This window comes from Phascolarctos cinereus, unplaced genomic scaffold (genome assembly GCF_003287225.1).
Source record: "Phascolarctos cinereus isolate Bilbo 61053 unplaced genomic scaffold, phaCin_HiC Scaffold_1;HRSCAF=81, whole genome shotgun sequence".
Lineage (NCBI taxonomy): Eukaryota > Metazoa > Chordata > Mammalia > Diprotodontia > Phascolarctidae > Phascolarctos > Phascolarctos cinereus.
In genome coordinates this window covers 203964420-203992236 of record NW_027555514.1, presented here as the reverse complement: position 1 = coordinate 203992236, position 27817 = coordinate 203964420, and the positions used below count along the sequence as shown (strand labels likewise).

The window sequence follows — 27817 nt, the reverse complement described above, 5'->3', positions numbered from 1 at the left end:
CACACACACACACACACACACACTTTCCCTTTAGTTACATGGGTTACTAAGTCACCCAAATTAACAGAGATTCTGACCAAAACATGGGAAAAAATGGCTCAGGTGTCACAAAGCACATAAGCATAAAAAAAAAAGATATGAACCAGGGAAGAAGGATTGGGGACCTACAGTATCCTAGCCCTACCTGACTGCCATCCTTCTTTCCTGTTAACAGACAGGACTACTGATCATCCTTCAATAAAACTCATCCTGGGAGCTATTTGTGCAGATGCTGATGGGAATAAACCAGGCAGAGTCATCCATACCCTTTATTTGACCAAAGCAGGATTGACTGTCTAGGATTTTGGGGTACAGTTTGTGACACAAGAACAGAACCAAAAAATAACTAGAAAATGACTATGTGTCTACTCTAAACAACCAAGTTTATAAAGGCAAGCTCTATTTTCATATCCACCTTCCATTTTAGTGGGGTATTCTACCCCACCCTTATTCATCTGCTCTCATAACTGCACTGCAGAATAGGGAAATAGGTGAATTGTTATTTCCAGGGCAAATCCAAGCACAGGGTGGGGAAGTGATGCGACAAATCAAAGTCCTGGCCAGGGCCAGGAGTAGAAATAGAGTTCTAAGTCATCTCGTGATTTCCACCATGGAACTTTGGCTGGTGGAAAAACAGGCTGATGGGAGAAAACGCATGTTGGCAAAGATTAATCAGCTGCCCTGGACCTGATCGATTGCTGATGCTGACTTCCAAGATTGACAGTTAGTTACACTCTTGTTAACTCATTATACCCAGAAAAGACTCCCTTACCATTTGTGGGCTGAAAGCTCTGGAAGCAGTTGCTGCCACTGCCACTCCTGATTCAGGTTTCCAAGGCCTGTACCTGATATGTAAATATATCTTCAGATATATTTTTACACGTGGGTCCTTTTGCTCTTAATCCTTTTTTTAAGCAAAACATTTTGTTTCTTTTTAGTTTTCAATGTTCAATTCCACAAGATTTTTCTGATTACCCTTCCCCTAATCTGTCCTCCCTACTATCACTCTTATCCTCTTCCCTTCTCTTTTCCTGTAGAGTAAGACAGATTTCTATACGCCTTTGCCTGTGTATCTTACTTCTCAATTACATGTAAAAGCAAATTTTAACATTTGTTTTAAAACTTTAAGTTCTAAATTCTCTCCCTCCCTCCCATCTACCTTCATTGAGAAAGCAACAATTTAATACAGGTTGTACGTGTGTAGTCATGTAAAACACTTTCACAATAGTCACATTGTGAAAGACTAACATTATTTCCCTCCATTCTGACCTTCCCCATGTTAATTCTGTTCTCTCTTTTGACCCTGTCCCTTCAAAAGTATTTTTGCTTCTAACCACTCTCTTCTACAATCTCCCCTCCCTTTCTTATTCTCCCCTGCCCCAGCTACTTTCCTGCTATAGGATAAGATAGATTTCCATACCCAATTGAGTATGTACAGTATTCTCTCCTTAAGCTAAATCCAATGAGAGTAAGGTTCACTCCTTCTCTCTCATCTCCCCCCTCTCCCCTCCACTTAAACAGCTTTTTCTTGCCTCTTTTATGGGAGATAATTTACCCCATCCTAACTCTCCATTTTTCCTTCTCCCAGTACATTCTGCTCTCACCCCTTAATGTTATATTTTAGATATCTTCCTTCATATTCAACTCACCCCGTGCTCTCTCTCTCTATTCCCTCCAACTACCCTGATCATAAACAAGGTCTCATGAGTTACAAATATAATCCTTCCATGTAGGAATGTAAACAGTTCCACTTTAATAAGTCTCTTAAGATTTTTCATTCCTGTTACCTTTTCATGCTTCTCTTCAGCCTTGTATTTGAAAATCATTTTTTTTCTGTTTAACTCTGTTTTTTTATTCAAGAATGCATTAAATTCATCTATTTCATTGAATGTGAATTTTTTCCCCTCATTGATTACACTCAGTTTTGCTAGGTAGGCAATTCTTGTTTTTCTTTTTCCCTCCTTTTTAAAAATTATTGATTTATTTTTAGTTTTCAACATTCACTTCCATATGCTTTTGAGTTTCAAATATTCTCCCCTTCCTCCCTGCCTCTCTTCCCTAGATGGCATGAAATCTGATATAGGCTTTACATATACAATCCTATTACATATTTTCACATTAGTCATGTTGTAAAGAAGAATTAGAACCAATAGGAGGAACCAAAGAAAGAAGAAACAAAACAAAATAGTATGCTTTGATCTGTGTTCCAACTCCATAGTTCTTTCTCTGGATATGGATAACATTTTCCATCATGACACTTTTGTAGATGTCATCATTTCTTATATTTCTTCCCATTACATTCATATACCACAACTTGTTCAACTATTACCCAATTTATGGGCATCCTCTCACATCACATTATGAGATGACTGACTTTGATAGACTTCGGCTTTTCACAGCAATGTAAGAATCTAAGACAACTCCAATAGATTCACGAATAGGGGCTAGTCAAAAGCAAACAATTTTGAGGAGGGACAGGGTGAAAGGAGAGAATGGAGTAAACGGGGGGGCAGGATAGTATGGAGGGAAATACAGTCAGTCTTTCACCACATGAATATTTTTACATGAATACAGCAGTATAAATTATATTGAATTACTTCCCTTCTCAATGAGAGTAGGTGGGGATTAAGGAAGTGAAAAATTTGGAACTCAAAATTTTTAAAAAGGAAAATTGTTTTTACATGTAACTGAGAAAGAAGACACACAGGGAATGGGGTGTAGTAATCTATCTTACCTTACAGGAAAATAGAAGGGGAAGGGGATAAGAGAAGGGGTGTGATAGAAGGGAAGGCAGACTGGGAGAAGGAGTAATCAGAAGCAAAACACTTTTGAGGGGGGACAAGGTGAAAGGAGAGAGAAAATAGAATAAATAAGGGTAAGGGCATAGGAATGGAGGGAAATACAGTCAGCAACAGTAAGTGTGAAGAAAAATTAAAGCACCTTTCTCTGATAAAGATCTAATTTCTCTAACATGTAGAAAAGTGTCAAATTTATAAAAAAAAATAAGAGCCATTCCAAAATTGATACATGATCAAAAGATATAATCAATTTTTAGATTAAATGATTAAAGCTATCTATAGCCATATTTTAAAAAATTACCTCACTGTTGATTGGAGAAATGCAAGTCAAAATAATTCTGAGGCCCTATCTCATACCTATAAGATTAGATAATAGGACAGAAAGGTAAGGAAAAAGGAGACATTAACATACTGTTGTTAGAGTTGTGAATTGATTAAATATTGTATAGAGTGATTGTAACTATGACAAAGAGCTATGAAACCATGCTTAGAATATACCATATTTGACATAGCAATACCACTCCTAGATCTGTATGATCAAAGAGATAGAAAAGAAAAAGGAAAATGACCTATATGTACAAAAATATTTATAGCAGATCCTTTCTGGGGATTAAAGAATTAGAAGTGGAGGGGATGCACATCAGTTGTGGAGTGGCTACATAAGTTGTGGTAGGTAATTATGTTGGAAAACTCTTATACTATAAGAAACAATGAGCAAGATGCTCTCCAAAAAAAGCTAGAAAGACTTAGGTGGGTTGTTACAAAGTGAAATGTACTAAGTACAAAATAATAGCAATATTGTAAGATGATGAACTCTGAATGACTTGGCTCTTCTCAGCAATACAAGGGTTCATGACAGCTCTGAAGGACTTAGGATGAAAAATACTATCCATTCTCAGAGAAACAACTGATGGTGTCTGAAAATAGACAGAAGCAACTTTTTTTTCACTTTATTTTTCTTGAGTCTTTTTGTCTATGTTTTCTTTCACAACATAGCATTATGGATATGTTTGTATGACTACAAATATATAATCTATATGGAATTGCTTGCCTTCTCAATGAGGGGGTGGGGATGGGGAAGGAGAGAAAAGGAAAGGGGATGGGGAAGGAGAAAAGGAAAGACTTTGGAACTCAAAGTTTTCAAAACAAATGTGAAAACATGGAAATAATAATAATAACAAATATTAGTTGGCTTTGACCCTCTGGGCATCTCTGAGGCAAAGAAGGCCCTCCTGACTGTTGGAGGGCCCTTCCCACTCCCTCCCTCAACAGCCAGTTTCAAGGTTCTGGGGACATCCTCACCCTTGGTATAACCTCCAAATCAGCTCCAGTAGGAGCCACAACAGGGGCAGGGTGGGCAGGATGGAAGGGCTGCTGGGTTTAGAGGGAAGAGGTGGAGCAGCTGCTCCACCCACATGGGAAGGGACACCCCTAGACAACAAGGGGCTTCATTAAATGATCCTGAGCAAGCTAAGGCCCCACTTCTAGGCCAAATGAGAGATGCATGGAATTCTCCAGGCTGCCCAAAGCCAACTCCAAGGGATGAGCTACCCCAAGGATGGGAGGGTGGACTCTCTGTGAGGCTGCAGAGCTGGGGTGAGGAAGGAAGAAGGTAAGAATGTCTGAGGGGCGGGCATAAGGCCAATCTGCAGCCCTCCAATCTGCTGGTTAAAGTTAAGCCCCTTTGTCCTTCCTTTTTCTGGGGAAGGGGCGGACTAGAAAGAGAGAAAGGAGTGAAGGAGATGACAATGTCCCTCCCATTCTTAGCCCCATTAAAAACATCAGCAGTGAATGGCTGGAGAACTCCACACTGGAGGCTACCTGGAAGGGCTTTCTCCAGCCCGGGTCTCATTCTTGATGCCACACTCTGAAGAGAAGGAATGCCTTTCCATCTCCCTCTGGAACAAAGTCTGGTTGATTGTCTGAGACGAGGCCCAGAACTCTGCAGTCTGGCACCCCATTGCTGCCCTAGACGAACCTTCCTGATTTGTCACTGCTCCTCCAACATGGCTAATTTTACCTCTTTGTCCTCTTTGCCACCCTGAAAGGTAGAAGGTAGAACCTTAGAGTTGCCTTCATGGGCATTTCTCTATTTATTTGTGATTTGGATATTTTCTATTTTCATTTGGTCGTTGATCCCTTGTATTTCTTCTTTGGAAAAATGCCTGTTCATATCCTTTAACTCTGTATCTACTGGAGAAAGAGCCACAGACATCTGATGGTGAGAAAATCAGCAGGTCCTTTTGTCTTTTTTGTTCCTTCCTGGTAGGATTGGTGTCAGCTTGCCTTGTATCTTGGCTCTGTGTTCCACCATTTTTAAAGAAATTACTTTTCTATTTTTCATAAGCCACACAATTTAATTTTGGTCACATTTCTTCTTCTAATTAATAATAATAATAAATTAATTGATAGTTTTCAAGATTCATTTCCATAAGATTTTGAGTTTTAAATTGCCCCCTTACCTCTCCCCTCTTCGAAAAATGGTGTGCATTCTGATATAGGCTCTAGTTATATGTCCGTATTCAGCATATATTCCCATTAGTCATGATGTCAAGTGCAATTAGAACTAATGGGAGGAACCATGAGAATGAAGAAATACAACAAAACAACGAAGTAAAAGGAGATCAAATAGTATGCTTCCATCTGCATTCAGACTCCATTGTTCTTTTTCTGGATGTGGATAGTATTTTCCATCATGAGTCTTTTGGAGTTGTCTTAGATCCTTGCATTGCTGAGAGGAGCCAAGTATATCAAAGTCAGTCATCACACAGTGTGGCTGTTACTGTATACAATGTTTTCTTGGTTCTGCTCATTTCCCTCAGCATCAGTCCATACAAGTCTTTCCAGGTTTTTCTGAAGTCCACCTGCTCATCATTTCTTATAGCACAATACTATTCCATCACATTCATACACCACAACCTATTCAGCCATTCCCCAATTGATGGGCACGACTGAGATTCCCTCAGGTGGAAGGGGGGTCACTGGAGGCAGAACACTGGGGTTAACACGTCCATAGGATTGATCCGAGCTAGTGAGGACCTCAGAGAGCAGATGAGGTTACTGAGGCCTCAGAGGGAAATGACCTACCCAGGGTGCCGCAGGGAGGAAATGTCAGTAAAGTCTTGCAGCCTGTTCTCTGGCTCTGTCCTTTACACTGGGTGGTGCTTTTCTTCAGGTGACACTGTTCCATTTCCTGGCCTCTGTTTGAGTCTGTCCTCCAGTGCCTGTGCCAAGGTTGACCTTGATTTTTCCTTTTGTCACTGGCTAGTTTGTCCCAAGAAGACTCCCAGGAGAAAAGGCCAAAGGAGATGGGTTCCCTGGAGGCCCAGCTGGCTGGCCTGAGGCAGGAGCTGGCGGCTGTCAGCCAAAGACAAGCTGCAGTGGCCAAAGAAATACACCTTTGGCAAGAAAAGATGGTGGCCCTGTGCAGTGACGTGAGTCCTCCAGTCCCCTGGTTAAGCAATGCATGCCCCTTGATCTCAGCTGGGCTGCTGCTGCCCAGACATCTGCCCAGGGAGCTGCAACCATCTGAGGTTTCCACTGGACACTTCCTAAAGATTGAGCCTATTGGGTGGACTTTGTGACATGGATGAGATTTTCCTCATCTGTCAAGTGGGATAATATCATGTCCCAGAAGGTCCAATGAGATCCTTTCTGCAGACCTCAAAAGCAGTGGAGAAATGCCAGTCATTTGGTTCACAACCATCCCTTCTCTGGCACCAGGCAGGCATGTGCTGGCCCTGAGCTCTCAGAGTGTCTCTAGGCATCCCAGGTCTCCTGTCCAGACCCTCTTCCTTCCTCAGTTTCTCAGGTGTTTGCTGAGCTCTTTCCTCTGGTGGCTTCTAGATGGAATCTCAGATCCCGGCCTTGATCCACCAATTACTTATTGCAGACAAGGGCACTCAGGCCAGGCTTGTACAGCTAGAGGAGGAACAGGCCCAGCTTTAGGACCTGGAGCAAGGAATCCTGACTCAGTTGGCAGAGGAGCAGGACAAGTATGCTAGCAAAGCTGCTGCCATCTTCAGGCTGACCTTTCTAAAGGAAGGAGTGACAAAGGAGTTGAACCTGGTCCCTCTGCCCATCCTCCTGGCTAGGTCATGGGTTCGCCCTGAGAGGAGACTGCCAGGAGGGAGAGGGAAGCCAAGGCCCACCAGTTAGCGTGCTTGCCCTTCCCCTACAGGTGGCCTGGCCCATGAGTCATGAATGCCTATCTTTTAGGAAGTGCATAAGATCATGCAGCAGGCCCTGAAACTCTACAGTGAAGATCACATTGAACTGGTGGATTATGCCCTGGAGTCCTCAGGTAGGAGGCCTGCAGAAAGCCAGCAGGCTTGGGACAAGAGGGATGGAAAAATCAGCATAGCCGTTATGAGACAGGAGGAATTGACAAATTGGGATGCCCTTAATGGGTGGCACAGGTAGGAGGGCAGATGCCCTGGCAGCACCCCCTTGCCTTGAAGGCTGCCCTAAGCCATATCTGTGTCATCCAAGACCTTGAATGCCCCCTAACTCCTCTCCCTGTTTCTCTTTTCAGGGGCCAGCATCCTCAGTAGCCAAAGCTTAGAGACCTATGGCACCAGGATGTCTGTTATCAGTCTGTTTGGCATAACCTTGTGGTACCATTTCCAGATCCAAAGAGCCATCCACCAGGTAGGGCTGAACAGAGGTCCCCCAGGTTGGCTCTCTGTCTGCCGTCTCCTCCTTCATCTGTGGGGGCTGGGCTCTCAAGGCAAGGGGGCCCCAGGATCCAGATCTGTTCCATGTGCTACCACCTTTTACGTGATTTGTCTTCTGCCCATAGCCAAATGTCTACCCTGGCAAGTGCTGGGCATTTCAGGGCTCCCAGGGCTCCACCTCATTGCTGTCACCTTGGAGCATGTGCCCAAAGCCCTGTACCTAATCAGCAAACATCACCAGCACTCCCAAAGGCTTTGTCATCTTGGTGAGTACCTGGACCTTGCAGTTCTTTCTAAAACCGAGGAAAGCCCTTTCTTAACAGCAGCGTTTCGAGGTGAGGAATGGAAGGATCTGCCCATCGTGCAGACGGGACATCGAGTTTCTTCTCTTGACTCTTTGGGGCCAGCCCTTCTGCTCCTCCCCCTGTTCTTAGGAAGGAGCCAGGAAAAGACAATGACAGCAGCAAGAACAGCCAAGATTGTAATTTGTCTTAGAGTTGGGAAGGGAAGGGGATCACCTTTTCCTACACAGTCATCTACTGAGAAGAGAGATGGAACATCTACGTAAGGTGGAATTGGGAGAAAAGATGGAGCTAGAAGAGGTCAAATATGCAAGGGAGAGAGGGAGGTAGTTCCCAGGTGCCTGGCCAGCACACCAACTTCAAGAAGAGTTCCCTCAGGTAAGAAGAGCCAGAGGGAGCCCAAGCCACCTTCTCCATCACAACTGCCCATGGCAACCAAGGGCTTCTGCCGCTGCCATGTGTGCATTTCTTTCCTGCCTCCATTTTTGAGTGGAGACATCACTCTTTTGCTTTCTTTTCCCACAAAGGTGAGAATTTCCTGTCCTTAGCACTATCTCTCCCCTTCTACCATAACCTGGGTTGCTGATGCCTTCACTCTCTGAGAACAGGAACTAGGGAGGGTCAACATGAGTCTCAGAGAAGGCCTGGAACACTGAGGCCTGAAGCTGGGCATGGACAACCCCTCTCAGCCATGTTTCTCTTTTAACTAGCCCCAGGGCCCATGGTTCTTAGAGCGAGCCGCATGGCCCAGCAACAGCGCAGGGAGCCTCTTGGGTGAAATGCCTGTGAGTGACGAGACAGATTTAGCTGACTCTTAGCTCCTCTCATACCTCATCATGGTGGTTTAATTTGGAAAGAGGCCCTCCTTGGCTCAGGGTACCTCTGGCTTTTTTGAATCCTGAACCCAAAGTTAAAAACAAAACAAAACAAAAGAAAAACAAACAATAACAACAACAAAAAAAAAACAAAACTCTTCATCTGTTTAAGGAATAAGAACAGGAACAGAGGGCTCTGGGTATCATTTCTTTTCACCCCAGAAGTCTCCAGGAAAGTCTCATTCAAATCCTGTCCTTCCCCTCTCCCTATCTTTTCCCCCCTTCTTCTTTTTCACTCTCTTATCTTTGCTTCTCATGCTTGGTAACCCCTATGACGCTGAGGAGAAAATCCAGAAGTGGGAAATGCCTCTCACCAGCTGCTCACCTGGACAAAGTCACCTATAACATCTCTGAATGCTCCTCAAGATACTTCTCTGAGGATGACTGTGCAGGTAGGCGTCACTTCCTCCCTCTGGAGCCCCATTCCTCAGGCAGTGCACCACTTACTTTGAAGGGTACCCTATAGCTGGGGGCGGGGGGGACTTTATCTCTCATATAAGATGGAGAACTCTGCAGTCTGGCTCCAGATGGGGGTTTTCAGGGTGGGAGGGCTCAAGCCTTAGCATGAAAATGGGGCATTCTTGAGGCTTTCTTCTTCTGGGTGGATCTTCATTTCTTCCCTTCCCTTCAGGGCAAGCACTTATGGACCAGCCTGGCCCTTACATCCACCTTACAGAATGCAGTCTCCCATGTTGGTGTTTTCTTGTGGATGGGGATCGGCTTTTCATTTTGGTTCTGCCAGTGGGTGGGCACAGTGCCCAGGATAGTCCCTACAGTGCACCTAAAGGAGCTTCCTCATTCCTATGCAGGGGCACCATGGGCATGGGTGGAATAACTCTAGGACACTGTGTGAAGATGGGCTTGTTACAGAAGGATCTGTATGCACAGCTAGAGCCAGAATAGCAAGAAGGGGCTGCAGAGTTGACAGGCTGGGAGCAGGCTAGCTCTGGGACATGACAGACTTGCAGGGTGAAGTCTCTGAATCCCTCTGCTGGGACGTTTACAGGTTGGCTCTTTCACCTGTTCCACTGCTGCTTCAGAAATACCTGGTACCACCTGACCACAGCTGCCTCCCTGCAGGACCTCTTTGTCTTAATCAGGTTAGTGAGGCCTCCCCCAGGCCTGTCATAATCAAATATCCACTGTTCCAACTGACTTCACAGTCCTTGAGACCAATTTCCTTTTAGGCTTTGCCTAATTAATAATAATAATAATAATACAGAAGAAAGTCATAAAAAAAAATCCCTGAGGCACCAGTGTGGAAAAGGGTGACTGAGTGACCTAAACAGAAAAATAAAGGGGCTGCAGTGGGAAGACATATATATGACGGGGAATGGGAGTAGAGCCACGAGGACAATTTGGCTGTCCTGGAGGGCCTGGTGACCTGATAGCAAGCCTCCCTGAAGGAGGACTTCCAAAGGGACACCACTGTCCACATCAAGGTGAGGTGAAAGCAGGAGCTGCCCACCTGTCCTCCTGATAACACCAGGTTACCAGGACCAGCCTCTCTAGGTTTGATCCAATAGCACCCATGGAGGTCAGGGAAGTCTTGAGGTGAAGCAGTACTCTGGGGTTGCCACAGCCTGAAAAGTTCTCTGGGTTTTGTTGAATGTCTGTCTCCTTTTCTGTGCTCCCTAGGAAGATCTGACCACCCTCTGGGCAGAAGAACACTTAGATTTTGATCACATACTAAAGAACATTCCTAGGGCCTGCCAAGTAATCCAGAAACTCAGATGTTTCTGTAAGCAGGGACTATGGAGGTGGGCATCTTGGAGGAGGTTGTTTTTGGCTGAATCAGCATTCTCAAAAGGTTGATGCTGCTCTCAGGAGCCTGGAACTAGGCTATGAGGTTCTCCTTAGATTCCTTACTTGTCTAGGAGCATCTTAGATTGACAGAGACTCTGCTCGCTGAGAGATGGCCACTTGCTGAGAGAGCTATCAGAGGACTCAGGGTCCCCTTGTTTGAAGGTTCTGTATGAGTTTACTGACCTCAAAGCAACCTAGACCCCTCCTGCCGCTCCTGACAGGCCCTTGCTGCCCGCTGGGCTCCTGAATGACAGCAGTGATGACTGGAACCTTACTTACTTCCCCTATCATCTATAGGAGGTTATCCAAAGCTGCCCCAAGGCTCTCAAAGAGTACCCTAACAGGTTGCTAACACTTCACTCTTGGAATCCAAAAGAAGCTCTCTCAGACATGACTACGTTGTCCATCATAGCAAGTAAGGTCTCATCACATTCAGGCAAGGTCTAACCGAACTGGTAGCTGGAGCAGGGAGGGGAGGAATGAAGCTTGAGGGGATGAGTCCCCAGGTACCTAACCTGAAATTCAAGGTGCCAGAGGATAAAGGCAGGGCCCTTGAGCTGGGCTTACATTAAGGGGGCCTCAAAGTTTGAAGGTGAGTACCCCACCTGGGCAGGTATACAGAACACCCAAGTGGCCCCCACTGGGTCTTATAGAAAAGACCATGCTGGAGATAGGGGCCCCAGGCTGGGGGCTTTGTGGTCAGGCCTGAAGGATCAAATGCCACTGTCCAGGTAATGAAATGACCATCCTAAAAGTGGGGCTGGGCCCCTTTCAGATTCCCAAGCTGCTTGGGAAATCCTTCTCCACCAAAGCCTCCACCTTCCCTGGTCTCCTTCAAGACTCTGCTCCCAGCTCACCCATGTTAGGAGGCCACCAAGGGCCCTACTGAACCCAGGGCCTCCTTCCTTTGCACTACACACATACTGGACGTGCTTAGTTACTGGCATTAGACTGGGAACTCCTGGAGCCAGAGACTAGGGTTTTGCCTTTCTTTGTATCCCAGGGGCTGAGCACTGCAGTGAACAAGCCCTTAATAAATGCTTTTTAGCTCACTATCTCACTGGATCCTGGAAACAATCTTGGGAGTGACAGCCCTACAGGTTAGCTACCTGAAGGGAGCAGGATAGGATGGTCAGAGGGGTGTGGGATCGCAGAGTACATTAGCCAGAAGTCAAATCTACTTATGTGAAGATAAAGCCACATCCCCAAGACAGGATGGTGTAGGATATGTGAGCTGCAGTTCACCTGACAGGCTGGAGGACTTTAGTGGACTGCAAATTCTATAGGAGCCAAGTGCAATATGGCAGCCCAGAAAAGGAGGGGCCTTTGGGCTGAATCCAGAGGCAGAGACAAATACAGAGAGGTAGACACAGAGACAGAGACATAGAAACAGAGAGAGGAAGAGAGAAACAGAGAGAGAAAGAGGAGAGAGAGCATAGAAAGAGAGGAAGAGACAGAGAGAAAGACAAAGAGATGGAGACAAGAGAGAGAGAGGAAGGAAGACAGACAAAAACAGGAGAGAGAACAAAAAGAGACAGAGACACAGACACTGAGACAGAAAGACAGAGATGAGAGAGAGAGAGAGAGAGAGAGAGAGAGAGAGAGAGAGAGAGAGAGAGAGAGAGAGAGAGAGAATGGACAGACAGATAGTGTCCATGATACAGGGGTAGCATTAGACAGTGGCAATCTCCTGGCCAGACCACATCTGACATGGAGAGCTCTGGGGGCTGCGTTCTTGGAAGGACACATGCCTTATGGAGCACCCTGAAAACCCATCCAACACTTAGTGGGATGTCTAGGAACTCACATGAGGGTCTATCCAAGGCTGGACCAGAGTGGCGATGTTTAGTACGGTTGAAGCAATGACGTGCATATTCAGAATCTTGTCTTTCTGTGTTGACGTTGCTTGTTTTAAACCTCAATGAACAGGTGCCTAGGAGCCAGCCCTGTGGACTCATGATCCATTTGATGATCCACTGTGAATTCTGACAGTTTCTCAAGCCTCTAGCCCTCAACAGAGCTTTCTGAGACCAGATGTTTGGGGCATACGATGCTCTTGCACCTTAGAGCCCAGTGCTGACACCAAGGGAACACAAAGTGACCAGATGAGGAATGTCTGAAGGGTGGGAGGTGAGAAAGGGAGTGAATGGGAGGTGGAGGTCACCAATCAAAATGCTAGCAAGGGAGAGAAGGCTAGAAAGAGACTAGGGCTGAAGAAGGACCTAGCGATGGAATGGATGACATCTTCTCATAGGCAGACTTCAGTTTCTCACCTATCCTGGGAAGGCCCATAGCAAGAGCAGGTCCTGCTCAGAGGTGGGACAATAACAGCTCCCAAGCAGAAGGTAGAGACAAGGGAAGTGGAGAAATTTTCAGATCGGTTTTTGTCTTTGTGGTTTCCAGCAGGTCATATTGCATTTACTTCATGAAAAAAGCTTTAGAATATAATGAATGTCATAAAAAATTAAGAGTGGCCCTAACAACTGGTATCAGAGTAAACCTTGGGATCACTGATCCTTTCCAAAGGACAAGAGCAACTTTCTGCCCTGGTACATTTGCTATAGCAAACCAATTTACTTTGGAAATGAGTTTTCCTCCTAGGATTAATGCCGGCATCATTATTGGAGGGAAGCTAAATTATCTCCCGTCTTCAGGAGATACTCAAAAGAAAGCAAACAGGCAACAGCAAAGTAGAGTCCTAAAATGAACACAGACTCCACTTCAGTGCCTGCCGAGTCCCTTATCCATCTGCCACACACCTGAAAACCAGTCCCCTTGCTTCATGGTCATGCGTTGGACAAGATAAAACCATCTCCTGAGCACTCATTTTCTGCCCAGAGAACTGCTCAGGGAAGACTACCTACCTCTTCCTGCTGTTTGACCCAAGCACAGTAGGTCTTAGAGAGGGCAGAGATGGCACGCCTGCTATTGTACCGTGGCTTTCCACTGCAGAAGTCAGAAGGCAAAGGTTTCATAGCCTGCAAGGACAACAGACTTCCTGGTGTGGGTAACATACATCCACCAAGTAGCTTACCTACAATTAAAAAATAGAAAAAAAAAACTGCTACAGGCATCCTACATCGATGGCCAGTAGCTGGCCTTCTGTTACTGGAACCCTGATAGTTGCTAGGTACCATCTGCTGGAATATTCCAAGGTCATGAGGCTCTCCCAAGCCAGGCAGTCAAGCCAAAGCCTTGGAGGATGACAGCATCTGTCACTGAACACTGGGGTAAATACAAGATTTCTTCATTCCTTCCTGAGATTGTCCAGAATGAGCCCCACAACCCAGCCAGGCTGCCAGGAGCCCGAAGAGCTTACAGCAGAGCCTCTGGTTGGCCCTGACTGAGCTGCCAGCAACAAAAGACTAAGGACCTCCCAGAGTTCTCACTCCCTGTAAGATCAGAGCTGCCTCAGTAGCCTAGACCTGGGCACTACATAGCCAGGGAGGACCATTCTCTGAGCAGCCTAGCCTGGCCTGACCCCCTAGGAGCCACAGCATCTGGCTTTAGAAGGGCTGGGACCATGGGAAGAAAGAAGCACAGAAACACTATGGGTGAAGCCAGGACTTGTTCCCTCTTATTTCAAACAGCATTTTGAAAATGCTGTTCATATATATGTTCTTTGATGCTGGGATACCACTTAGATCCCAAAGAGATCAAATACAAAGTGAAGAATTTTAATTCTAATAAACAGCAGTACTTGCCTATATGACAAGTTAGTTTTCTATGCATAACTGATTGTTATTTCCCTCTTTGAGCAAAATTCGATGAGAGTAAAGTTCAAACAATGCTCATCTCCCTCCCTTCTTTCCCTCTAATGTAATATGTCTTTGTGTCTCTCTATCTCCTCTTCATGTGATGTAATTTACCCTTTTCTGCCTCATCCTTTCCTCTTCTCCCATTACAATTACTTTTCACCACTTCATCAGGTTTTTTATCATCACATCAAAGTCAACTTAAACCCATCCCCTCCGTCAATGTCTAAATACCGTAATAAAGCTACAATTCTCAAGAGTTACAAGTGTCATCTTCCTTTGTAGGGATGTAAACAGTTTGCCCTTATTAATAACGTACTGTTTTTTTTTCTGTCCTGTTTACCTTCTTATGTCTCTCTTGAGTCTTGTATTTGAAGATCAAATTTTCCATTGAGCTCTGGTCTTTTCATCACAAAGTCTGAAAGTCCCCTATTTCATTGAATGAATTTCCTCCCCTGAATTATGCTCAGTTTGCTGGGTAGTGGACACTTGGTTGTAATCCAAGCTCTTTTGCCTTACAGAATATAATATTCCAAGCCCTTCGATCTTTTAATGTAAAAGCTGCGAGGTCCTGTGTAATCCTGACTGTGGTTCCATGATATTTGAATTGTTTCTTTCTGGCTGCTTACAATATTTTCTCCTTGGCCTGATAATTCTGGAATTTGGCTACAATATTCTTTGGCATTTTCAATTTGGGATCTCTTTCAGGAGGTGATAGGTGGATTCTTTTAATGACTCTTTTACCCTTTTTCTAGGGCCTCAGGGAAGTTTTCCTTGATGATCTCCTGAAAGGTGATGTCCAGGCTCTTTTTTTCATCATGGCTTTCAGGTAGACTAATAATTTTAATTATCTCTATTTTCCAGGTCAGTTGTTTTTCCAATGAGGTATTTTGCATTTTCTTCTATTTTTTCATTCTTTGATTGTGTTTGACTGATTCTTGATGTCTTATAGAGTCATTAGCTTCCAGTTGCCCAATTCTAATTTTAATAAGTTGTTTTCATCACTTAGCTTTTGTACCTCCTTTTCTCTTTGGCCTATTTTACTTTTTATAGAGTTGTTTTCTTCAGTGTACTTTTTTTTTCCATTTTGTCAACTGTAGTTTGAAAGGAATTGTTCAATTTTTTTTTCTTCTACCTCCTTATTTGACTTATAAAATCTTTCTTGAGCTCTTCCAAGAAGGCTTTTTGGGCTGGAGACCAGTTCATATTCCCCTCTGAGTTTCACAAGGGTATATTGACAGTGTTGTCCTTCCTGAATTTGTGTTTTGATCTCCCCTGTCACTGAGATATTTCTCTATGGTCATTGTTTTTCTATGTTGCTTTCTGCTCATGTTGTTTGACTTTTTACTGGCTTTTAAAGTTGATCTCTGCTTGTGGGGCATAGGGGAAACTGTTCCAGGCTTCTTGTGCTAGGGACTAGGGGCCTGGTTACTGGTTTGCTGAGGTGTGGCTTGCCACTAGCTTTCTGAGATGCTGTCCTTCCTGTACTAGTCCCCTTGGTCACAGCAAGAGGGATCTTTCCCATTAATCCCCTAGCCTTCAGGAGCTAAAAGACTGCTATAGCTAGTCTTTCTGTTTTCTAGCCTCTCTCCTATTTCAGGGTTTTTCCTGGGGCAATATTCTCTGGTTTTTCAAAGTCAATAAGGGAAGGTGAAAGCAACTTCTCTTTACTCTGCCATTTTGGCTTTCAGAAGTTGAAATAGGTGACTTTCCAACATTCAATCTGTGGGCTCTACAAGCAGGTGTCACTGCCATTGCTGCTACTGCTGCCCCAACTGCCACCGCTACTGTTGTAGATTCCGTCACTCCCAAGGCCTGCTACTGGTTTGCTGAGCCAGAGCTGTATTGGTACACCCTGCAGCCTTGGACGGGACTTTGCTTCTCTCTCACCTGGTTCCTTCTGATAGACCCTCCCACTGACCTTTTAAGTTGTCTCTGGAGTCTGTGGGTTGAGAAGACTGCAAAGTACCACTGCAGCTGGTGATTCAGTCCTCAAAGCCTACTCTGGCTTTGTTTAGGCCAGATCTGTGCTGCGCCCTGAGTGCTGGCCACTCCTCTCTCAAGCCAGTGCAACAGACCTGTGCTGTCGACCTTCCAGGTTGCCTTGGGCTGGAAATCTGCCTCAATTGGTCTCACTATGGTTTCTGCCATTCTAGACTTTATTCAGAGTCACTTTTTAGAGGTATTTGAAGAGATTCAGGGGAGAGCTCAAGTGAGTCCCTGCTTTCACTCAGCCCTCTTGGCTTTCCCTAGATGCAATATCTTTTATAAGGAATAGCAGATAGGCCAATTTGCTTGGAACTTAGAGTGTGTGAAAGGAAGTGATATACAGTAAGCCAACAAAGGTATGCTGAGGCCAGACTACAAGGGAGCTTCAATGCTAAACAGCACCTCAGTCTTTTTCCAGAATACTTGAAGCTTTTTGATTATGGTAGAACCTGGCAGATAGTGTGCACCATGGGTATAAGCTTTCAAGATTCCAGAGTCGGCTCCATGGTACAGTGAGGCCTCAGACAAATACTTCTACTAACAGGCTGGAAAAATTAGCCACTCTCATGAAGACATCCAGAAAATGACCCTTTGTAGGCCCTAGTGTTTACAAAGCCACCAGTAGGTTACTTGTACCTTCTCTCTCAGAAAGGCTTCCTGACTTGCCACAATGTTAGACTGATCTGGATCCTGCTTCTGCCTGTGTTATTGAAGACCTCTCTGCCTTTTCTGTGATCATCATGGCACTTAACCAGTGCCTCAGTCTTGTAGCATTCTCTGACCCCAAAACATATTCATACCCATTGCTACTTCAACAGAAGGGCCAAGTTCCCTGCCCTGGAGCTGATTTTATAACTGAAAATGTTTAGCAAAAGGATATTCAGATCTTCCATTTAGTAAGAAACTCTTTCTGTGGTGTGATCAGATTCAACAAATTCAACTGCCATTTGGGACAGTTCCAACAGACAAGTTTTCATAGCACAGTATAAGAAAAATTTCCACATACTGCTTGTGGCAAACTTCAATAAGATCAGAGCTCTGCATGTTGAAGACAAAGGATTATGAACAGTATCATGTAAGCTTTAATTTTTTTTAAAAAAGTGGAGCGATCTCCACATCTTCTTTATATGCATATTTTTAAAGTAAGGCCTAGTGAGACTCATCTGAAAAAACCTGGCTGCTTAGCTACCCCAGAGGATAGTTCAATACAGGGCCATGCACATGGGTCCCTTCTTTCCTAGAAACTAAAACATTGGAGCATCAAATGCCTTTGAAGATGTAGGACAGTCCAGAGGAATAGTTATGATTGGGATATACCAAAATGGGGAATGAAGAATATTAATCTTCCAGGTTTAAAAATATTGGGGGGGAAAGCAAGAGTACACAGAAGAACTATCCAATAAAGATCTTGACATCTCTGATAACTACTGTGGTGTGGTTACTGATCTAGAGCCAGACATCCTGGAAAATAAAGTCAAGCAGGCCTTAGGAAGCATTGCTAATAAAAAGGCTAATGGAAGTGACAGAATTTCAGCTGATCTACTTCAGATCCTAAAAGTTGATGCTGTTAAAGTGCTGTACTCACTATTCCAAAAAAAAAATTTGGAACTCAACAGTGGCTACTGGATTGGAAAAGATCAATTTACATCCCAATCCTAAAGAACGGCAATGCCAAAAATTGTTCCAATTACTGAACAATTGAGCTCATTTCACATACCAGCAAGGTTATGCCTACAAGAGGCTTCAGAAATACATGAACCAAGAATTATCAGAAGAGCAGACTGGTTTTTGCAGAGGAGAGGAAATAGAGATCAAATTGCCAACATTCGCTGGATTATGCAGAAAACAAGAGAGTTCCAGAAAATCATCTGCTTCTGCTTCATTGACCTACACTAAAGCCTTTGACTGTGTGGCTCACAACAAAATGTGTCAAGGCCTTAAAGAGATGGGAGCATCAGATCATCTTACTTGTCTCTGAAGGAACCTTTGTCAGTCACGTTCAGATGGCCTTGGTTGGGAAGGGTAGAGACCAACTGGATTAGAATTGGCTGGAGGGACCGGACCTAAGGGCAGACCAGCTGCACCTACGTCAGACCCAGCACAAAGCTGGGCATAGGGCGTGTGGGCCACAGAAGGGTGCTAGGGACTGGACCCTTGCCATGTACCATTTCTACCACTCTGGCTCAGCCTGGCCCCAAGGCTCTTCTCAGATGCACTGCAGACCCCCAGGAGCCGTGGGAGGGGGTGCCTTCCCTGATGCCTGGGCTGAGACCCCAGTTGAGGAGCCCTGTGCATCGTCTTCTGCTGCTTTCCAAGAAAGCCCAGGTAAGCTGGGCTTGGCTGGACTGGGCTGAGCATGGCTGGGCCTGCTGGGGCCTCGAAGGCTCTAGGAAGGAGACTCAATTGGAGGTCGTCTGTCAGGGCAGCTGTGGCCTGCAAAGGATGGCCCTGTTTCTAGGCTGGTTGAAAGATGGTGGTCCCCCAGACGCAGCAAGGCAGCAAAGGGGGCGCAATTGCAGAAGTCAATTTAAGGTCGGCCCTAACTAGAACCCTGGAGGTGAGGATACTGAGGCTAAAAGATGAGGTCATACAGCTAGCAAGGGCCCAAGCCGGGGTTCTAACTCAGCCCTGTGGGATTACAAGCTCTGCAAGCCTGTAGGCCAAACAGTCTTCTCTTAGGGCTGTCGACTCCCAAACTCAGGTTCTAACCCTAATGAATAGAAAATTAAGTTAACAGGCATATAGTATGTGCTGTGATGTCCAAGGCACTGTCTAAGGTCCATACCAGGAGAAGCCTAAAAAGTCTTGTCCCTTAAAGGGCCAACCATGCAAACAATCTTGAACCCCAATCCTCAACTCTCCTAACCAGCCAAGACTGAGAGGAAGAGGACAAACTCAGATGTTAATATCTGACTCACCAGAAAGACCCCCAACCATCTTGAGCCCAGCCCTTTGGAGCCATTTGACTTCAGGAAAAAAGGAAGGAAGGAAGCTTTTATCTGTCTTCTGAAAGGGAAACTATTCAACTTTAATCTTTATCAAGAGTACTCTCCCAATTCATCTTCTCTTACCACTTCTATGAAGTTGTTATGAGAACTGGAAAACTGGCACCAGTCTCTTTTCTTTTTTCTTTACAAGTTAGAGTAGGAAGCAGGATTTCTCTTAGCTCTGTTACTAAAATCTGAAGTGGACTTAGAAACTCAAATGAAATCAGTTTCTGTCTGGATTAAGAAATATTTCAATTGCAACAGGAATTTTTGTACTGTGTTTAATCATTTCTAGGCACTTTCTGTTTTGTTTTGCTCACTAAAAGTTGATGTTCATTTTGTGTTTAGACTGTAGCTTAATAAAGTATTAATATCTGAAACTAATTCTTTCAAAGTATATGACATGAAATTAATTTTATTTTTAAAGAAAAATGTTACATTGATAAAAAATAGAAACAGAAAGGATAAGATTTGCTTGGACTAGAAGAAAACTATATTCAAAACCGGAGACATGACTACTATGCTAACAAAGTTCACATCTCTTTATGTATAATTAATTGTGATAAGTACTTGATTCTGTTAATATTAGCATAATTTTATTAGACTAATAGATTTTCTGATGAATGGCTAAAGTCAAATAAACTGATGTCTAAATTTATTAGCAATTTCTTTGGATGTCTGCAATTTTTTTAAAAAAAAGGTGTTGAGTTCTGTGTGTTATCTTCATTGTTCTAAATTGTATTTTAATGTTATTTCAGATGCAACAAGAGTTGGAATAAAGCATAGATAGGGAAGTTAATGAAGGTATGTCCAAATTGTTCATAAATAAAATGCTGTAATTTGATGTTATACCTGATTTTTAAATATGCTGGAAAAACTCCTGCAAAGATGCTGTTTCAGTATCACCTTCCTCCTCTTCATCACTTTGAAGAAACCTTGGATTCTCCTATGGCAGTGAAGTACAAGAGCTAGCAGGCTCTTTCTAATAAGCTAGAAAGATAGCACAAGTCCATTAGATATAAGGACTGATACCATAAGTAAACTGGGAGAACAAGGAACAGTTTACCTATCAGATCTATGGAGAACAGAAGAATTCATGACCAAACAGGAGATAGAGAACATTGTGAAAAGCAAAATGGATCATTTTGATTACATTAAATTGAAAAGTTTTTGCACAAAGCCAATGCAACTAAGATTAGAAGGAAGGTAGAAAATTGGGAAAGAATTTTTACAACCAGTCTCTCTGATAAAGGCCTCATTTCTAAAATATATAGAGAATTAAGACAAATTTATAAGAACACACCATTCCCCAATTGATAAATGGTCAAAGGATATGAACAGACAGTTCTCAGATGAAGAAATTAAGGCCATCTATAGTCATATGAAAAAATGCTCTAAATTGTTATTGATTAGAGAAATGCAAATCAAAACAACTCTGAGGTACCATATCACACCTACCAGATTGGCCAACATGATAAAACAGGAAAATGATAAATGTTGCAGAAGATGTGGGAAAATTGGAATGCTAATACATTGTTGGTGGAGTTGTGAAATGATCTGACCATTTTGGAGAACAATTTGGAACTATACCCAAAGGGCTACAAAAATGTACATACCCTTTCATCCAGCAATAGCATTTCTAGGGCTATATCCCAAAGAGATCATACAAATGGGAAATGGACCCACATATGCAAAATTATACATAGCAGCTCTTTTTGTGGTGGCAAAGAATTGGAAATTGAGAGGATACCCATCCATTGGGGAATGGCTGAGCAAGTTGTGGTATATGAATGTAATGGAATACTATTGTGCTATAAGAAATGATGAACAGGCTGACTTCAGAAAAACCTGGGAAGACTTCTATGGTCTGATGCTGAGTGAAGTGAGCAGAACCAAGAGGACTTTTTACACAATAGCAGCCACGTTATGCAATGACTAAGAATGTTAAACTGAACCCTTCTCAGCATTATGAGGATCTAAGACATCTCCAGAGGCCTCAGGATGGAAAATGCTGTCCACATTCAAAGAAAGAACTATGGAAGTCGAATCGCTCTCACTTATTTTTACCTTCTGTTGAGTTTTGTTTCATCTTTCTGATGGTTCCTCCTATTGGTTTTAATTTTTACTTACAACTTCACTGATGTGAAAATATGTTTAATGGGTATGTAAATGTAAAGCCTATGTCACATTGTGCGCTGTCTTGGGGAGGGTGGGGGGGAGAAAAAGGGAGAAAAAATTTTCAACTCAAAAGCATATGGAAAAAAAAATTTTTTTAAATTAAAAAAAAAAAGATAGCATAAGTCCAGAGACAGACTATGTCTGTTTCCAGAAGACAAGCCCGGCCACTTACAGAGAGGTTTACATCCAGAAGGCTGGTCAGTAGGTAATGAAGTCTTTGGCCACAGCATCCTGTGAAACAGCAGGATAAGTGGTACTCAGGCCTGTGTAGTTCCTTCTCATATTTAGATAGGAATCTAGTCAATCACTTTGGGGGAATGCAATCAAGAAGACTGCTGTTGAAGAATTGTTTGGGCCAGAGAGCCCTTGATGTCAGGTCCAAGTCTGAGATTCTATTATTCTGTTTAATTCTATTATTGCATAGTAATTTCAGGAGAGTGATGGGAAAGGCAGCAAAAGATACTAAGAATCCCATAATTCAAAATACCAGTTTAACTGTTAGAATCTTAATTGACAGTCTTTGTCCAGTGACCAACGGTACTGAAAGAACAAAATAATATTCATATTGACACCCTTGCTATCAATTTAACCGAAAAATAGAAAGAAGTTGCAGCTAAATGGAAGTGATGTTCACATTTTCCTTAAATAAGCAAATAAAATAATTGGCATGGTTGGTTTCATTGTGAGCCCAAAGACAATACTAAATATAATTAAATAGGAAATGGAGCTCAACATGAACATAAGCAGACCACCATGAACATAATTATAATTTCACCTTATATCCCAACGTCTACTACAGAGGATGAAAGAGAAACATATAAACAATTTGATGAGTTGCTCCAAAATCAAATACATCTTAAGTATAATAATAGTGACTGACACTATTATAGCATTTTACACTTTGCAAAGTGTTTTGCATATGTTATCTGATTTAAGTTTCAAAACAACTCTCTTGTATGGTAGGTGTCTTCCAGGAAAACATGATTTCAAGTCCTCTCTCTGATACATAGGGCCTATGAGACCATGGGGAAATCACTTCACTTTACAGTGCTCAGGAAACTCTAAGTCTAAGTTGGACCAGTGACCACTTTCATGCTTCTCACACCCAGAATTCCTTAACATGATGAATTATTTGGCCATATAAATACACACACACACACATACATATATATATATATATATATATATATATATATATATATATATATGCATATATGTATATAAATAATATAAATTGTATTTTTCTCCTACCTTTTTCTGCTAACTACTGATAAGCTTGTATCTAGATTTTGAAGGACTTCTCCAATAGGATCTACAAACAAATCCTCAAGAATGTCAAAGTTAAATAAAGATACAGAAAAAATTACATGCTTTAAAGGATGAAATAATGTTCATTTATGAAATGAACTATGTTTATATATTAATGGTTTTCCATTACATATATAAAGGTGAAAAAATCTAATGTATTAGAGAATGTGTAAGTTTTAATATGTACTACATATGTATAAACATACATATATGTAAATATATTTGTATAGTTCTTTATTAAAATCTTTAATTCTTTATATTTGTAACACTGTCCCCCAAACTATTAGTTGTTTCAGATACTCTAGAAACCACTAAATTTACTGTAATGCTTTATCTATCTTTGAAGGTTGTACTGTTTTCTGCTTAATAAGATATTAAATAAGATAGGCAGATTTATTAATTATTCATATCTAACTGATAAACAAATAGGGAATTTTTTTTATTTTAAGATGAGGACATGCTTACTGTGAGATTTTTTCTTCTTTAATTTTGTCTTTGCTGGAGAAGACTATGCTAACACTTAGAAGTGCCTGCTGCTGATTGCTAACATCTTGGTCTGCCAGTAAAGGCTAGGGAGGAAGGAGAACGCAGCTAAATTGGATTAAAAGCAGGGTTTCAAGAAACTGGTAAATGATGCAAAGGTGTGGGAAACTGGCTCACTTTGGCATCCAAGAGGAATAGTCAAAGGAACAGGTTCTCCCCCTACAGAGTATTTGCTGTATTTATCCTTTTGCTATTCGCACTCATCAATTGTGCTATAAATACAGGCTGATCCTTCTACTAAGGAAGAAGATAAAGAGGGAGAGAGGCAGTACCTCTACCTACATTTTGGCTTATTAGAGAAGGTTTCACAGACAGCACAGAAGATAATCCAAAATGGAATACAAAAAGAAAAAAAAACAACAACATCCTGAGGAGGGAGAGGAAAGTTGATAGTACAGTCACAGAAACTGGTGATAGAAAATCCTGGCAGGGGCAGCTAGGTGGCGCAGTGGATAGAGCACCTGCCCTGGAGTCAGGAGGACCTGAGTTCAAATCTGGACTCAGAAACTTGGTACTTACTAGCAGTGGGACCCTGAGCAAGTCACTTAACCGCATTGCCTAGTCAAAAAGGAAAAAAAAGGGAAGAAAGAAAGAAAGAAGAAAGAAAGAAAGAAAGAAAGAAAGAAAGAAAGAAAGAAAGAAAAGCAGGGAGGAAGGAAGGAAGGAAGGAAGGAAGGAAGGAAGGAAGGAAGGAAGGAAGGAAGAAGGAAGGAAGGAAGGAAGGAAGAAAAGCAGGGGAGGGAGGAAGGAAGGAAGGAAGGAAGGAAGGAAGGAAGGAAGGAAGGAAGGAAGGAAGGAAGGAAGGAAGGAAGGAAAAGTACAACAACAACAACATAACTGATTGATTGTGTAGAAGAAAGTGCTGGGTTCATGCTTTGTTTGCTTTTTTCTCCCTGATCTGGAAATTAACCAAAAATGAATGATTTTCTTTTATTCAGCTCAAAGTCACACTAGGAGAAATTGTTCTGGTCAATATACAGCAGTTATGAAATCTTCCTCTCTAATTCTTTCCCTTCTCTTTCTCCCTCCTTTCCCCCACTTCTAGCCCCAGATATTTTCCCCATTGTCTTTTCTCTGATGCACTTGAGTAACCCAACACATAAACAGCAATGCAATGGTTAATCATATTTATCTTAGAAAATCAGCCCTACATTGGGGCAGCTAGGTGGTGCAGTGGTTAGAGCACCAGCTCTGGAGTCAGAAGGACCTGAGTTCAAACCCTGCCTCAGACACATATTTACTAGCTGTGTGACTCTAGGCAAATCATTTAACCCCACCTGCCTCACCAAACAAAACAAAACAAAACAGCCTTATAAAAAAAAGGGAAACAGAAAGCAAATTCTTAAGAAACATGGACAGAATAATTTTATTACCTTAAAAAGAGAGTAGAAATACATTTATCAACTTGGCATAACTGACTCCATTTTGATTTGACTTCATTTTATGATAAAATTGTGTTAAGTTGTTTTCCTATCAGTTATCAATCACATAAACAATTTGTGGTATGTTCATCACGTGTGTGCCTGTAGACAATTGATAAGTATCTTCTGATAGGACAGACTACCAATTATAAAATATTATAAATAACTTTTTCAGTAGCTTATGTAATGAACTACCAATCAAATTTGGTGGTAAATTAGGACCATCCCTAGCTAGAATTAAAAGAAAGCATGGGAAAACTTGCTCCTTGGCTGTAACTAAAATAGACTCCCAGGTTCTCTGCTGGTTAAATGAACATGAACAGCTCATGTTTGCTTGAGGGCAGGCCTAACTGACAATCTTGCCAGACGATCACCCTGGAGGGAGACCAGCTAAGAAGAGAGGTAACTTTCAGATCTCTATGAAAAACACTTACTGGAACCTCTAAGAAAAAGGTTAGTGGTCTACTCTTAGAGGGGGGACTATGAGTTTGTGCAATAGTATCATCATAGTATCATCGATTTAGAGTTGGGTGATATCTTAGAGGTTATCAAGTCCAGCTTATCATTTCATAGATGAGGAAAATGAATATTAGAGAGGTAAAGGCCATGAATCTAGTATGTATTAGGGGTGGGATTTCAGCACAATATCCACTAGAATATTCTGCCTCTCATTAGCCATAGCAACACAGAGACCTGTTACTCAGTCATAGAGGGTCATCATAATTATCAGTGCAAATATCTCAGTTTACTGAAGCACTGATCTACACTCAAGTTCATATACCCTTAACGAATTACAAAATGCTTTCTTCCAACCCAGACTCAAAGAAAATAGTTCAGCTAGAGCTTTACAGCTCATTATGGACGTTGTACTTTCTCTAACACAAGATGTGTGGTTGATGGGTATTCCCTGGCAGGACTTCTACTTTACAAGCCAATTAGAATTCCATCATCCAGAGCTGCAATAGTAACTGTACTCGTATTCAGACAATCTTGTCTCTAAAGATTTCCTAGGGAGTTGTCATTACTACTGTGGTTCAATGACAGTCACTGTCTGCCCTTAGCCCTGCACAGAGAATAAAAATTATGCTCTCTCATAGTCACTTCCCTAGTGGCAACCTGGCTCCTTTTTTGTGCTTGCAGAGTGGCTCCATTCAAAATGGCTTAACTTTTAATTTTAAATTGACAGTTGAGACCTCTATTGCTTTAAGAATCATTAAGATGCATGGACTCAAAGGTATTGCTTGTATTTTCATTACTTATCTCTAAGCACTCAGGGTAGACATTTCCAGATAAATTATTCCAGGCATGGTAGTATATTAGTACACAGCATCTGAAAGTGTTGACGTAGCCATCATCCCCAAACACAACCATCCTGGATTGCAGAGCATTTCTGTCTGGTACAAAGCATGCTGGTGGCCCTTGCTGTACTGTCCTCCAAAAGTAAGAAATACCATCAAGGCTTGATTCATTCAGTCTTCCAATCCCATACTATATCCTTGATAATGACACCATCAAAGCAGAAAGCTGGGAAATAATTTTTACAGCCAATGTATCTAATAAAGGCCTCATTTCTAAAATATATAGAGAACTGAGTCAAAGTTATAAGATACAAGTCATTCCCAATTGAGAAATGCTCAGAGCATACGAACAAGGACTTTTCAGATAAAGAAATTAAAGCCATCCATAGCATATGGAAAAAAATGCTCTAAATCACTATTGATCAGAGAAATGCATATTAAAACAACTCTGAGGTACTACCTCACACCTACCAGACTAGCTAACATGACAAAACAGGAAAATTATAAATGTTGAAGAAGATGTGAGAAAGTTGGAACAGGAATGTGTTGTTCGTGGAGGTATGAATTGATCCAACCATTGTGGAGAGCAATTTGGAACTATGCCCAAATAGCTATAAAACTGTGCATACCCTTTCATCCAGAAACATCATTCTAGGTCTGTATAAGTCATAACATAGGGAAAAGGACTCATAGGTACAAAAATATTTATAGCAGCACCTTTTGTGGTGGCAAAGAATTATCAATTGTGGGCATGCCCATCAATTGGGGAATGGCAGAACAAATTGTGGTATATGAATGTAATGGAACACCACTGTGCTATAATGAATGACGAACAGAGGGATTTCAGAAAAACCTGGAAAGACTGACATGAACTGAAGCTAAGTGAAGTGAGCAGAACCAGGAGAACATTAGCAACTGCAATACTGTGCAATGATTAACTATGATGGACTTAGCTCTTCTCAACAATACAATGATCCAAGAGAATTCCAAAGATTCATGATGGAAAATGCTAACCACATGCAGAGAAAGAACTTTGAAATTTGAGTGCAGATCGAAGCATACTATTTTCTCTTTTTTCGTTCTTTTTATTTTCTTGTGGTTTTGTCCTTTCTGTTCAGATTCTTCTTTCACAACATGACTAATGTGGAAATAAATTTAACATGATTGTACATGTATAACCTATATCAGATTGCTTGTTGTCTTGGCAAGGGTTAAGGGGACAGAGAGACTATTAAAATTGGAACTCAAAATTTTACAAAATGAATGTTGAAAACTATATTTACATGTAATTAGAGAAAAACAATAAAATACTCAATTTAAAAAGAAAAAGGAGAAGAAAGCACACAGGAATTATAACTAAATAAAGTTCTGCATTAGATTTTTCTTCAATGTTTCTTAGCTAGGGAAATGTAGATTGTGTTATGTGTTCACAGCTAAATTTACTGTTATTTGTTGTATTTGTAGAACCCATTTGTACCATGTTTGGGGCTGACAGATTTGGTAATTAAAGAAAATTGTCTGGAAGAAAAAAGGAAATGATACTCATCTCCACTTAGCTAAATTCTCTTTCTCCTTACCAAGTCAGTTTAAATCTCACCAACTCCACGAAGCCTCATCTCAAGCCCACTAATCTCTCCCACCACTTGTTCATTGGCAAGGTCATCTACTACATCCAGAGCCACCTCTAGTCATCTCGACTTTTATCTTGCCACTGGACTTTGATGACTCTGGAAGACTGAGGCTGACAACTTTGTGAAACTCAGCCTCACTTAAACCCAATTCATTGTGTGTCATCACCCTGTGTTGTCACTGACCCTCTTTGAAAATGAAGGATGAAAAATT

General features: G+C 42.1%; 1 protein-coding gene and 1 long non-coding RNA gene across 4 annotated transcripts; both read left to right on the top strand.

Moving 5' to 3' along the window:
• The first annotated feature begins 4587 nt into the window (after positions 1–4587).
• LOC110204293 (SUN domain-containing protein 2-like) lies at positions 4588–8371 on the top strand. Its single transcript, XM_020980534.2, has 4 exons — positions 4588–6271; positions 7056–7140; positions 7372–7487; positions 7639–8371. Exons 1-4 carry the CDS (start codon positions 6146–6148, stop codon positions 7735–7737), a joined length of 426 nt encoding a protein of 141 aa, XP_020836193.1. The 5' UTR covers positions 4588–6145; the 3' UTR covers positions 7738–8371.
• An 8-nt stretch (positions 8372–8379) lies between these two features.
• Positions 8380–27817, top strand: LOC144457852 (uncharacterized). Of its 3 annotated transcripts, XR_013487408.1 has the most exons (5): positions 8380–9082; positions 9697–9790; positions 15007–15080; positions 19986–20031; positions 27440–27817. It is a non-coding gene; the product is annotated as an uncharacterized LOC144457852 (long non-coding RNA). The 3 variants fall into 3 exon arrangements; XR_013487409.1 differs by lacking the exons at positions 15007–15080; positions 19986–20031; positions 27440–27817 and adding an exon at positions 12426–13903; XR_013487413.1 differs by lacking the exons at positions 15007–15080; positions 19986–20031; positions 27440–27817 and adding an exon at positions 10329–10545.

Coding starts and splice junctions, on each gene's coding strand:
- LOC110204293 (XM_020980534.2), top strand. CDS start 6,146: ATGGGTTCCCTGGAGGCCCAGCTGGCTGGCCTGAGGCAGGAGCTGGCG. Junction 6,272..7,055: donor TGGTGGCCCTGTGCAGTGAC/GTGAGTCCTCCA, acceptor CCTATCTTTTAG/GAAGTGCATAAGATCATGCA. Junction 7,141..7,371: donor TTATGCCCTGGAGTCCTCAG/GTAGGAGGCCTG, acceptor TTCTCTTTTCAG/GGGCCAGCATCCTCAGTAGC.